Genomic DNA, 13,915 nt, shown 5'->3' on the forward strand with positions numbered 1-13,915 from the left:
AAAAGGATCACACACCATCATCAAGTGGGGTTTATCCTAGGAATGCAAGGATTCTTCAATATACACAAATCAATCAATGTGATACACCATATTAAAAAATTGAAGGAGAAAAACCATATGATCATCTCAATCGATGCAGAGAAAGCTTTTGACAAAATTCAACACCCATTTAAGATAAAAACCCTCCAGAAAGTAGGCATAGAGGGAACTTTCCTCAACATAATAAAGGCCGTATATGACAAACCCACAGCCAACATCGTCCTCAATGGTGAAAAACTGAAACAGTTTCCACTAAGATCAGGAACAAGACAAGGTGGCCCACTCTCACCACTATTATTCAACATAGTTTTGGAAGTGTTAGCCACAGCAATCAGAGAAGAAAAAGAAATAAAAGGAAACCAAATCGGAAAAGAAGAATTAAAGCTGTCACTGTTTGCAGATGACATGATACTATACATAGAGAATCCTAAAGATGCTACCAGAAAACTACTAGAGCTAATCAATGAATTTGGTAAGGTAGCAGGATACAAAACTAATGCACAGAAATCTCTGGCATTCCTATACACTAATGATGAAAAATCTGAAAGTGAAATTAAGAAAACACTCCCATTTACCATTGCAACAAAAAGAACAAAATATCTAGGAATAAACCTACCAAAGGAGACAAAAGACCTGTATGCAGAAAATTATAAGACACTGATGAAAGAAATTACAGATGATACAAATAGATGGAGAGATATACCATGTTCTTGGATTGGAAGAATCAACATTGTGAAAACGACTCTACTACCCAAAGCAATCTACAGATTCAATGCAATCCCTATCAAACTACCACTGGCATTTTTCACAGAACTAGAACAAAAAGTTTCACAATTTGTATGGAAACACAAAAGACCCCGAATAGCCAAAGCAATCTTGAGAATGAAAAATGGAGCTGGAGGAATCAGGCTCCCTGACTTCAGACTATACTACAAAGCTACAGTAATCAAGACAGTATGGTACTGGCACAAAAACAGAAACATAGATCAATGGAACAGGATAGAAAGCCCAGAGATAAACCCACACACATATGGTCACCTTATGTTTGATAAAGGAGGCAAGCATATACAGTAGAGAAAAGACACCCTCTTCAATAAGTGGTGGTGGGAAAACTGGACAGGTACATGTAATAGTATGAAATTAGAACACTCCCTAACACCATACACAAAAATAAACTCAAAATGGATTAAAGACCTAAATGTAAGGCCAGACACTATCAAACTCTTAGAGGAAAACATAGGCAGAACACTCTATGGCATAAATCACAGCAAGATCCTTTTTGCTCCACCTCCTAGAGAAATGGGAAGAAAAACAAAAATAAACAAATGGGACCTAATGAAACTTAAAAGCTTTTGCACAGCAAAGGAAACCTTAAACAAGATGAGAAGACAACACTCAGAATGGGAGAAAATATTTGCAAATGGAGCAAGTGACAAAGGATTAATCTCCAAAATTTACAAGCAGCTCATGAGCTCAATAACAAAAAAACAAACAACCCAATCCAAAAATGGGCAGAAGACCTAAATAGACATTTCTCCATAGAAGATATACAGATTGCCAACAAACACATGAAAGGATGCTCAACATCTTTAATCATTAGAGAAATGCAAATCGAAACTACAAGGAGATATCATCTCACACCGGTCAGAATGGCCATCATCAAAAAATCTAGAAACAATAAATGCTGGAGAGGGTGTGGAGAAAAGGGAACCCTCCTGCACTGTTGGTAGGAATGTAACTTGATACAGCCACTATGGAGAACAGTATGGAGGTTCCTTAAAAATCTAAAAATAGAACTACCACACGACTTAACTAGTTTTATTGAGGTATAATTTACAAACAATAAAATTCACCAATTATGTGATGAGTTTTGGCACATGTATACAGTTGTGCAATGGTCACTACAATCAAGATGTGGAACATTTCCATCACTCCAAAAAGTTTCCTCATGCCCCTTGAAATAAATCTCTTCCACTCACACTGGGTCCCTGGCAACTGCTGATATATTTCTTTTCACAATAGTTTGTCTTTTTCTAGAATTTTATATAAGTGGAATTATTATATATGGTATATAGGCCTTTGTGCCTGACTTCTTTTACCCAGCATAATGTTTTTCAGATTCACCCATGTTTTTGTTTATATCAGTAGTTTCCTTTTTATTGCTGAGTAGTATTCTATTGTATGGATGTACCACAGTATATCCATTCACCAGCTCATGGTTGTGTCCATCTTTTGACTATAATGAATAAAGCTATTATAAACATTCACATGACAAGTCTTTGTGTGGACCTGTTCTCATTTCTCTTGGATAAATTCCTAGGGTGGGGTTGCTGGGTCATATAATACGTGTATGTTTAACTTCATAAAAATTGCCAATCTGTTTTATAAAATGGCTATACCATTTTTGCATTTCCACCAACAATATATGCAAAGTTCTGAGAGTTGTCCCACATCCTTAACAACACTTGATGTTATCAGTTTTCTTCATTTTATCCAGTGAATGGGAACTATTAAAAAATTCTATTTTCTAATTGTTTTTGCTACTGTATAAGATTATTATTGAGTTTCTAAAAATATCTTCTTTGCAACAATATTTATGAAAACCCTTAATAGTTAAAATAATTTGTCTGAAAATTCTCTTTGGTTTTCTATGTAACCAATCAGGTAGTCTATGAATAATGATACTTTCTTCCATTCCAGTGCTTAAATCTATTTCTATTCTTTGTCTTATTGAATTGACAGTGATCTTTCCAATGCAATGTTAAATAGTAATTTGGAATGCAGTTATCCTTATCTTGTTCATGGCTCTGATGAAAATGTTTCTAAAGCTTCTACATTAATCATAATGTTTATTGTAGGTTTTTGGTAGCTATCATTGTCAGATTAAACTTTTCCCTCTATTTTGATTTGTTTCAAGGGTTTTTTTTTCCCATAGAGAGTGGTTGAATTTCATTTAATTTTTTAAATCTATTGAGATGAATACATATTATTTTCTCTTTAATCAGCTTAAGTAATGACTTGTAGTAATGGATTTTCTAAGGTTAGACTATCATTTAATGCCTGAAAACAAGCCCATTTGATTGTATAGTATTATTTTTATACATTTGTTGAGTTCAATTAATGAATATTTTAATTAGGACTTTTGAGATTTTTATCAAATTATATGAGATTCGCATATAATTTTTGGTCTTTTAAACAAGCTTGTCTGGTTTTGGTTTCAAGGTTTTACTAACCTCATAAAATGGATTGGGTAGATTTTCCTTTTTTTTCTGTTCTCTGGAATATTTTATATAATGTAGAGATTTCCTGTTCTGTGATAGTTTGATGTACCTTACCTGTGAAAGAATGTGGGATTGGTGCCTTTGTTGGCAGAGAGGTTGGCTACTGATTGAACTTCTTCAGTGTCTAATGGCCTACTCATGTTTTCAACTTATTCTTGAATAAAATTTTGTTAATTTGGATTTTTCTACAGAACTTCTCATCTCATCAACGTTTTTATATTTATTGGCATAAAATATTTCATAACATACTCATTACTGTAAAAATCTAAAATGTTTAGTAATATCCCTATTATCATTGCTCATATTCATTATTCAGGTCTTGATTCTTTTTTACTTTTTCAATCTTATCAGAATACTGTCTATTTTATTAAGCTTTTAACAAATTAGGTTTTGGGTTTATTAAGCATTTTTATTTTTGTTTCCTATTTCATTAATTTCTGTTTTGATATTTATTTCCTTTCTTTTTCTTTCTTCTGGTTCGCTTCACAATTCTTTTCTAACTTTTTGAGTTGAATGCTTAACATATTAACATTCAGCTATTTTGTTTCATATTGCATACATCACATTTTCTTATATCACATCAGTTACACTCTACAATTTGATATATGTCATTCAATAATAATTGTGTGTAATTTTAATTAAAATTTTTCTTTATTCCATTTAGAAGGATTTTTGTTTAAATGTATGGGGGTTTGGGGGGTATTTTTTATTAACTTCTATTTTATTGCATTTTTATGAGAATGTTATTAATATTATATTGCTTATTTAGAATTTGAGACTTGCTTTGATACTTGACTTGTGTTCCAGTTTTGTAAATCTTTCAAATGTGACTGAAAATAATGTGTATCCTATATTTTGGGGGCCCAGGACTTGATATGTATGTGTTTGTGTATTACCTCAAACTTCATAATTGTGCTGTTTAATATCATATATTCTTCCATATCTGCTTTATCAGTTTCTGAGAAGGGTGTATTAAAATTTCCCTTCTAGTAATAAGGATCTGTCAATTTTTCTCTTGTTCTGTCAAATTGTTTCATCTTTCAGAGCCCCAGTTTCTCTGTCTGTAAAATGCAATGAGAAATTGTGTGTAAAACAATAAGTTCTGGGATTGTAGGCACTCAATCATCCAGAGGTGCTCTTGCTTGGTTGTTATTACTATTTTATGTAATACTGATATTAGTAAATCCAAGCCCTGCCCTCTCAATAAGTTCTCAAGAGGGCTTGGTTTTGGAGGGTGAGGCACACTGTTCAGAATGAAGCCCAAACAAGGAATACTAAATCACGTTGATCAAGTCGTATTATCTAGGCAAGGCCAGTGACAATTAGGAGTCACCTCATTCACAAGGAAAAGCAGTTGCTTCTAGAATGTGCATCTCTTGGGAACTTTCTTCAACTCACCAAAGGGACAATGGTCTCAGGGTGGAGTGAGCAATTATAGAGCAATGTAGGGACCAGACCTCAGTATCCTTCCTTCAGCTAAGCAGGGCTGCCGGGCATTGGAACCTCATGAAGTTCTTGAAGGAACACATGGCTACTGGTAAAGTCTTTAAAGATTCTAGACACTCCCAAGGATCCCTTTCTTAAAATATGTTCCTAAAGAAATTTTGGCAGTTTTCCTATGAGAATTGGTGTTTTCTGAGGTATCTGAGCAAGAGGCTGAAGTGATTTTTGGGAAATCTCTCCTTCTCCTACCTGGGTCTAGTTTCAGGAGAAAGCCCTAAGAGCAGACCAGAGGGTGTGGTGACCCTCCACTCCCACCTGTACACTTTCTAAATGAATGGGATGGCAGGACACTTAAGGATATTTTCTTTCCTTCTTTACTCCCTTCTTCCTTCCCTCCCTCCCTCCCTTCCTTCTTTCTTTCCTCCCGTTCTTCCTTATCTTTATTTCTTTCTTCCCTCTGTGCCTCAGATGTGTTAAGCAAGGGCTCAATCTAAAGAAAATGTGTTGCTACTGACTCAGTCTCCAGTGTTCATCTCTCAGTGCCTTGATGCCACATGTGTATAGCACAAATCTAGGATTTTAAAAAAGTGAAATGATCACTCTAATAAAGGTTGGAAAAGTAGTTTAACATGAAGGCTCTAAAATCAGACAGACCTGAGTTCAAAATTCTGACTCTATCCCATACTGCCTGTGTATGTGTAACTGAGCAAGCCACAAATCCTCTGATACTCCTGATAAAGTCAGGATAAAATCACATTGTTGAACCCATAGAATATACAACACCAAGATGAACCCTGATATAAACTATGAACTTTGGGTGATTATGATGTGTCAATGTAGGTTCATCAATTGAAACAAATGTACCACTCTGGTGGGGAATGTTAATAATGGGGGAGGCTATGCATATGTAGGGGCAGAGGATATATTAGGACTTTCTGTACTTTTCCTTGAATGTTGCTGTGTACCTAAAACTGCTCTAAAAAATAAAGTCTTAATTTAAAAAAAAATTAAATCAGTTTGTTGTGAGGATTAAATGAGATAATCTGTGGATTTATCATAGTGTCTGGCATTTGCTAGGCTCACAATAAACGCTAGCTCCCTATTCCCTTCTTAAACTCATATCTATTTAACTCTGCCCTGCTTTGAGCTCCACATAAACCCTCTTCAGCTACAGGCACATATTTGTTCACCCAATGAGCGCTTGCTTTGCACAGCTCACTATTACTGGGAAAGTCAAATACAGATGTCATCCATTTTCCCAAAGAACTGTAATCTGGATGGAATACAACACACACACATCAAATCAATAGAAAGCAATGTATTTGCAAATGCTGAGTTATAATGCTGGGGTGGGGGGCGCGGGCAGAGGCATAAGAAAAGGTCAAACAGGAAGTAAATACTGGAGGGGAGGTAGACTATTGAAAAAGGAAAGGAGGGGGTGAATTAGTAATACCCCTCTGGCTTTTCAGAGGGTTCAGAAGTAGACACAAATGCCTATGGCAAAGCCCAGTGAAAAGTTCTTATTCTTCCCATGAACAACATTTCATTAATGCCAACTTGACTCCAGGCACTGAGGTGGTTACGTAGGTATGAGACACCTTGGTCTTCCCCTACAAGGCATACAATCTAGTAGAGGAAGCAAGATATGGGTATAAGAAAAGTGGAATAGAATCAGGTAGTATAGGAGTATAGGATGATTGCATGCTGTAATCATTGGTTCTAAAGTTCCAAGGAAGGGGTGAACACTTTTGGTCAGCTCAGGAGGAAGGTCTTGATTAAAAATATGGGGAGTATCTTTCACTGCTGAAAAGTGAGAGTGTTTTGAATGAAGAAAATAGTAAGTGCAAAGGGGAAGATATGAAGTATGGGGAAGGGAAGAGGGGTTGTGAAAGATAAAGTTTGAGAGGTAAGATTCTGATTGTGGGGGATCTGTAAGTTAAAGGATTTGGACATTATTCCGAGGACAATGAAAAGCCATTGAAGAGTTTAAAGTAGAACAGTGGATGTAGTCAGACTTCTGCTTAGAATAATCATAAGGCAGCAGTGTGGAGGATAAATTGGTCAGGGCAAGCCTGGAGGAAGTGAGACCAGTTAGGAGGCTACTGCAATAGTCCAGGCAAATGATAAAATAGAGAAAAGTCTGCTCTAGGACAGAGGCATTCCCAATAAGGAAGGTGTCAGAAAACAAGATCCTCCTCTAGGTCTGGCTGCCTTTAGACTTGAAGCGACTACACTAGGTCACACTTGTTTAGACCTTGCCCAAACCTAACTTGACGACAAGTTTTGAGTCAGGAAGTAATTCCCTGATAGCTTCTTGTAATCAAGGCCTCACATTTGTTGGTTGTCTGGCCAATCTGAGTAGTGTGGACTGTAGACAGAGAACAGAGTAAAGCTAGAGTAAAGTTTTATGGAGGTCTTGGCCTCCATAAAATATGATTCTTACCACAACTGTAAGTATTCACCCACTCAAAGCCATCTTGGGTCAATTTAGGGAAATCAGAGCTCTATTTAGAACTTCCTCACGTATGGTAGTAAGGAATTGTTTAGATGTTAGCAAGACCTACAAAAAAGGTATATCAGCCCTAGCCAAACATCACCCCATTTTGTCAATAACCTTTGCTTCTAAATTTGCCTTCTACCCGGTTCCAGCCAAACCAGCCTTTTATGCATCTAGATTCTATTATCTCAGCCTTTGATTCCAAGATCTCCTCATTCCCTTCACTACTCATCCATTCTTACCACTCCTCACTCTTCATAGATTTTATTCAAACCACCCACCTCTTCCTAGAGGCTCTCTTATGAACCCAATCCATTCTGCTTCCTTTGCCTTGAGTCCCAGCCTCACAGCTTATATCCCTTGGTGCTTATTGATAGGCACCCCAGTAATCCAGGAGGTGATATAACAGAATGGAAAGGATATAAGCTCTTTGGACAAAGAGACCCTAATTCAACTCCTGTATTAACCATTAATTAGCTGTGTTACTTTGAGTGAGTTACTTAATGCTTTTTAGCTATAGTATTCTCATCTGTAAAATGGGAGCAACAATGGTACCTATATCACAGAGTTCTTAGGAGGATTATGAGGTAACTGATTTGGCATTTATCACATTGAAAGGACTCAATAAATGTCAATTTAAATGAAAAGTCATAGTTCGGTTGCCTTTTGGGTGGGATCTTCTGTCTTCCATAAATTAATTGAAAGATGCCAAAAGTTAGTGACCATAGATTTCTTCCTTGTTATCCCTCTCCACCCCTGCATCTGGTATAGGGCTCTATATACAACGTGTTTATTAATTTAATGACAAAATCAGGCATAATACAAAGCCACAGATAAAGAATTGGCTATGGGAAAGGGAGTGGGTCTTAGGGGACAGAAACTAATATAAATTTGAGAGACCGGATTTACCAGAAAGGGAAAAAATTCGGAAACCTTGGACCCTGAAGGTTAATAGAGAGGGCGGCATCTTGCCTTATGCAGAAACAGTGTAATGTAGTAGAAAGGGAGTTTCAGAGTCAGGCAGTCCTGAATTGAAATCTAGTTTCCACTGCATGCAAGCTATATGACCTTGGACAAATCTCCAAATCACTCAGGGCCTCAGTTTCCTCATCTGTAAAATTAAAATAATAATATTTGACTTCCAGAGTTGTGGAGAGGATTCAAGGTCTAATCTATTTAAAATTCCCAGAATAATGCTTGAGACATGGTTGGTGGCCAAAAATACATCACCTACCTCTTCTTCCCTTATCTGTCCTTCCTTTATTGCATTGAACATCATGGAAATCTGGGTATGGGGAGGGGGAAGAATTGTGAGGTCTTCTTGAGAACATTCCCAACTGTTTCCTTCATATCTTTGTTCCTCAGACTGTAGATCATGGGGTTGAGCATGGGGATGACCACTGTGTAAAATACAGAGACCAGCCTTTCCCTGCCTAGTAAGTACTCAGAGGTTGGGCACAAGTAAACGAATACCGTGGTTCCATAGTACAAACTGACATCAGTCAGGTGGGATGCACAAGTGGAGAATGTCTTGTGTTTGCCCTGGGCTGAGGGGCTTCTTATAATAGCCATGAAGACACATGTGTAGGAGACCAGGACTACTGTCAGGGACACAGACACATTAAAACCACCACAAACAAACAGGAGAAGCTGAAGGACCTGTGTGTCAGAGCAGGAGAGTTTTAAAAGGGGAGAAATATCACAGAAGTAATGAGTGATGACATGGGACTTACAGAAGGTCAGATGAAAGGTTGTGCTAGTGAGGAGCACTGTGTTCATTAGGCCCACTGCATAGCTGGCAGCCACTAGCTGCAAATAGAACCTTGTGGACATGAGGATACGGTAGAGCAGAGGGCTGCAGACGGCCACATAGTGGTCATAGGCCATGGAGGCCAAGAGGAAGAACTCAGTGACAGCAAAGATCACAAAGCAGCTTGTCTGGACCACACAACCAGAGAAGGAGATGGTTTGGCAACCAGAGAAAAACCTCATCAACATTTTGGGGGGCTCCCCTGATGGCGCAGTGGTTGAGAATCCGCCTGCTAATGCAGGGGACACGGGTTCGAGCCCTGGTCTGGGAAGATCCCACATGCCGCGGAGCAACTAAGCCCGTGAGCCACAACTACTGAGCCTGCGCGTCTGGAGCCTGTGCTCCGCAACAAGAGAGGCCACGATAGTGAGAGGCCCGCGCACCGCGATGAAGAGTGGCCCCCGCTCGCCGCAACTAGAGAAAGCCCTAGCACAGAAACGAAGACCCAACATAGCAATCAATCAATCAATCAATAAATAAATACATCTTTAAAAAAACAAAAAAGAATAAACATTTTGGGAACGGTGATGGAAGAATAACAGAAATCAATAAAGGACAGGTTGCTGAAGAAGAAATACATGGGAGTGTGGAGTCGGGAGCTCACCACAATGGGAACAAGGAGGCCCAGGTTTCCAACTACTGTGACTGCATAGATGAGGAAGAAGAGGGCAAGGAGGATGGGCTGAAGCTGAAGCTCATTGGTGAGGCCCACAAGGAAGAATTTGCTCAAGTCACTGGCATTGCCTGCTCCCATTGGGCCACTGCAGGTCTGCGGGAGGGATATGCATGACAATAGGGAGACGTGTACAGCTCAAGTCCTTAAACAGAGACCTGTAGGATCTGGTCCTGGCTACCTAGGACATGACACGCACAATTGTGTGTGTCAACTGTGACAAATACTTCATCCTGGCTCACTTATTTCTTGCTACCCTCCAGCCTATTGTATACAACGTTTAAAGGTATGAGGATGGAATTTGAAGTCAGAAGAATGGTTCTTAATCTCAAATTTTGCCACTTATTTTCTCTGTGACCTTGGGGGAGTGTCTAACCTCTCTGAGTCTTCTTTGTAAACAGGGATAAAATACCAATCTTGTAAGACTGGTTGTAAGGACTAAAGGTGATGGTAGGTGTATGTAAAATATCTAGCAAGGCATGGGAAGAAAGCAGGTACTCAGTGAATCCTAATTTTCTTCCTCCTTCTATGTACTTCTTCCCAGCACCGAACCTGTCCTCAGCTAAAGTTTAGCCTGAATATAAAGTCAAGGACACAAATCTTAGACATGGGAGGGACTCTACAAACTTACTAGTTCTTTCATTATCAGTTGTGTGTTTGAGGGACAGCAGGGGATGAGTGGAGGGGGAATATAATATAAAACAATAAAATATAGAGGTAAGAGGGCAAGCTCCAGGGTCAATTATAGGGGGGTTAGAATCCAATACTATGCTATGGCTTACTAGCTGTGTGACCTTAGACAAGCTAGTTAACCTATCTGAGCTTCAGTTTCCTCATCTTTAATATGAGAGTACCAAAATTTTCCTACTTCATTAATTTACTGTGAAGATGAAATAATTCATGTAAAGCACTTAGCACAGTGTCTGGTGCACACTAGGCATGTGGTAGCTTTTATAATGATTGGGAATCTCCTAGTTTGTCTGTTCAAACCACACAGAGGCCCCTTTTAGATTCTGCCATTTGCCTCCTTAAGAATCCTTCCCTAACTTAGCTCCTGTTACTACTCATTGTGTTGTGATTCTCCAGTGTGTTGAGGCAGAAAAAAGGGTGAGAACTACTACTCTAATCTAATACTGTTTTCAAGATCTAATACTGTTTTCAAGAGGGAGAAATCCAGAAATCAGGACATCAAAAAGGGAAGTAATTTGCCCAAAGTTGTCCCGGGATTTGATGGAAGTGCCAGAACTCGAACCCAGGTGTCCTGTCTACAGTATTCCTTCCACTTGGAGTAGGTAACAGCCTCTGACCTCTCCTCTTTCAGAAACATGGAATCCATATCCCTATCAGAACACAGGGAGCAGCTTAGAAATCACAACGTTGAATTCTGCTTGGGGCCATTTCTATCCTTTCTCTTAGTCAGGAAGATTGACAATACCTAACCGTACTTTATTTTAATATTGTTTTTCCCGTTAAGAGCTGAGACAGTGAAGGACAAATTATAGCATTGCACAGAGAATTTACATCATTGGATTTAGAGTCAGAATATCTGGGTTTGAGTTCTGATTCCATACTATTTTTTGCTCTATAGAAGTTGGTTAAGTCCTTTCTGGGTCATAGTATCTTCACCTGTAAAATGGGCATAATAACACTCGCTCTTCTGTACTCACAAGATTACTGCAAAGATCCAAGGAGAGTCTCCAGGAAAATGCTTTGTAAAGTTAAATATAGTCAGGGCAAATATTCAGAAAGCATGCACTGGGAGAGCCATGTCAACTTTTAAAAAGTTCTATGACGATTGCTAAATTGCTGCTCTTGAGCCTCCTCCTCCCTGGGTGCTTCCCTGACACCTGCCAGCACATCTTGACTTTCACAACACTGGCTTCCATGTTCTTGTGGGCTACAAGGGAGACCCTGGAAGAGAAAAATAGATTGTCCTCCAGCAACCTGTAAGTTAATGCTTGTTGCCCTTCCGCCCCTCCAAAGTTGTGGCTGCCTGCTTTTGGCTGGTGTTCCATTAAAGTCACCTTTATGGCCATCTTTGGGAACTGAAATTTCCACAGTACATCGTACTGGTTGTTAAAATTTTAAATATTATCCTGAATATATTAATAAATACCATTAATAAAGTACCTAGTAAGTGCCACACATTATGCTGGGTGATTGACATATATCATTTTACTTAATCTTCTTAACCACCTTAGCAAGTAACTACTATTATTAGCATTTCCATCTTACAAACCAGGCAACTGAGGCTTGGAGAATTTCAGTGCCTTGCTCAAGATCTCATAGCTGTTAAGTGACAGAATCTACATTCAAATATGGTTCTGCAATATTCTAATGCTATTGTTGTATCCATGTTGTCTTTTCTAAATATAGAGTCATACAATTAGAGATTGTTAGTTTTTTCCCAAGGGATTTACAAATCCATCCTTTCTCTGTTATCATGCTAATCTCGGAAATAATCAAGATGGTTTCTCTTAATTTTATAGATGATGAATTGAAGCCACAAAAAGTTATGTACTTTGTTCTTGGACATGCATGCATTCATTCACTCAACTAATATTCATTGGATGCTTGGTGTGTTCCAGGCAGTGTGATAGGCACTACGGGTATTCTCATGGACTTTACAATCTAAAGGAAGAGATGGCCAACCAACTAACAAACAAACAAATACATAAATAATATTTGAATAATAAAATTATAAAGAAAACCAAACAAGCTAACGGAATAGAGAGAACTCAGAGTTTGGAAAGGCAACATTAGGTAGAGTGGAAGGTAAAACCTGCCTGAGGAGTTGATATTAGGAGTTAGAATCTGAATGGAGAGAAACTAGCCATACAAAGTCCAGAGTACACCCAGATGCTTAGTGACATTGTCAGGAATAGAACCGAGGTCTTCTAAATTCCACCCAGAGCTGCCATCTCCAGGTGGAAGAAAGTAGACTAGGAATGACTGAATATGTGGGACATTCAAAGTTTAATCTGCAAGCATCCCTGTCCTTTATCACCCACCTTTATTCTTTGAATGTCTCTAGAAGTCACAAATATTCACCAGCCACTTTTCTGTTTCTGTACTCATTGAAAATGCTTCAGCTCAGTATCAGTGGTTGGGCTTTCTCCAGATGTTCCCTTGGCAAGCGCAGATAAGTTTGTGTGCCCACAACAGTAAAGCCTCTGGAACTAAGCTCCAAGTTATACTTCCTTCCCCACTTCCCCCTCCAGGCTTGGCCTTTTCTGTGTAATTGGCAGAATCATTAATATAGCAAAGTTTCTGTCTTTGTGACTGGTCTCCTGAGATGCTGAGGAAAGTAAGCTCAAGGACTGAGCAGCTGTGACGTCCAAGATGGCTGAAGCAGTAAGCAGAGCCATCCCCAATGGGGTGTTTTCACTGACTCATACTGAGAGTTAGGGGACCTGCAGTCACCATTGAGATGTTTTGGGAAGAGTTGGAAGAATCGACTTGACTATGAGATATACTGTGTTATAAATTTTTTATCTAAAATACATTCTTAGTCATATTAAAAAGTCTTACCCACAATTAAAATACCAGTTGCTTCCCCAAACATATGGATTCTAGGAATTAAGGATAAATGACCAATACAGAAGATGGTAGTAAGAATATATTTCTCATTTTATGATCTGTCATATTACCTTGTTTACTCAACCTTTTACTTTGATTATAAACTATAAATTACTTTAAACATTAAAGAATTATTTAATTAGTTTTTATGTGGTCAGTAAAGTCTCTGAGTGCCACTCAGTGTTCTAATAAAATACACTTGCACCTGAGATATATGTGGCAGCCAGCTGCCTTGTACCATACTGTTTCATTTTTTATCAGACTGGATTTGGTTCTATGCATTTGTTTTATTTTTTTCTAGTCAATAAATGTTTATTAAATATCTGTCATATGCTTTTCATTGTGCTAGGACCTGGGAATACAAAATCAATAGTAAATTAATAATATCCCCTGCATATACTCCATTCCCACTCCCCAATACATGCACATGTGTGGATGTGCTCACACACATACACACATAGTCTCTCATTTGGAAGGCAAAAGCAGCTTCAATCTCCTTTGGTGCTGGCTCATTAGCAGCTTTTATAGAAAATACCAAGTTGTTATGCATTTTAAGGGCTAAAGCTATTGATTTTAAAGCAAGAAAATTGTTT

At 38.4% G+C, this 13,915-nt stretch overlaps 1 protein-coding gene across 1 annotated transcript; it reads right to left on the bottom strand.

Annotated features, from left to right (window-relative positions):
- Window positions 1–8,535: 8,535 nt before the first annotated feature.
- Window positions 8,536–13,111, bottom strand: LOC137756428 (olfactory receptor 5AP2-like). The gene is made up of 3 exons (XM_068532688.1): window positions 12,941–13,111; window positions 9,594–9,839; window positions 8,536–9,198 (listed from the first exon to the last, which is right to left on the bottom strand). Exons 1-3 carry the CDS (start codon window positions 13,109–13,111, stop codon window positions 8,536–8,538), a joined length of 1,080 nt encoding a protein of 359 aa, XP_068388789.1.
- Between the last annotated feature and the right edge of the window lie 804 nt (window positions 13,112–13,915).

This window comes from Eschrichtius robustus, chromosome X (genome assembly GCF_028021215.1).
Source record: "Eschrichtius robustus isolate mEscRob2 chromosome X, mEscRob2.pri, whole genome shotgun sequence".
Classification (NCBI taxonomy): domain Eukaryota; kingdom Metazoa; phylum Chordata; class Mammalia; order Artiodactyla; family Eschrichtiidae; genus Eschrichtius; species Eschrichtius robustus.

Coding starts and splice junctions, on each gene's coding strand:
- LOC137756428 (XM_068532688.1), bottom strand. CDS start 13,111: ATGGCTCTGCTTACTGCTTCAGCCATCTTGGACGTCACAGCTGCTCAG. Junction 9,840..12,940: donor AGGGGGAAGTGGGGAAGGAA/GTATAACTTGGA, acceptor TCCCTCCCGCAG/ACCTGCAGTGGCCCAATGGG. Junction 9,199..9,593: donor TCTGTTATTCTTCCATCACC/GTTCCCAAAATG, acceptor TGTGTGGTCCAG/ACAAGCTGCTTTGTGATCTT.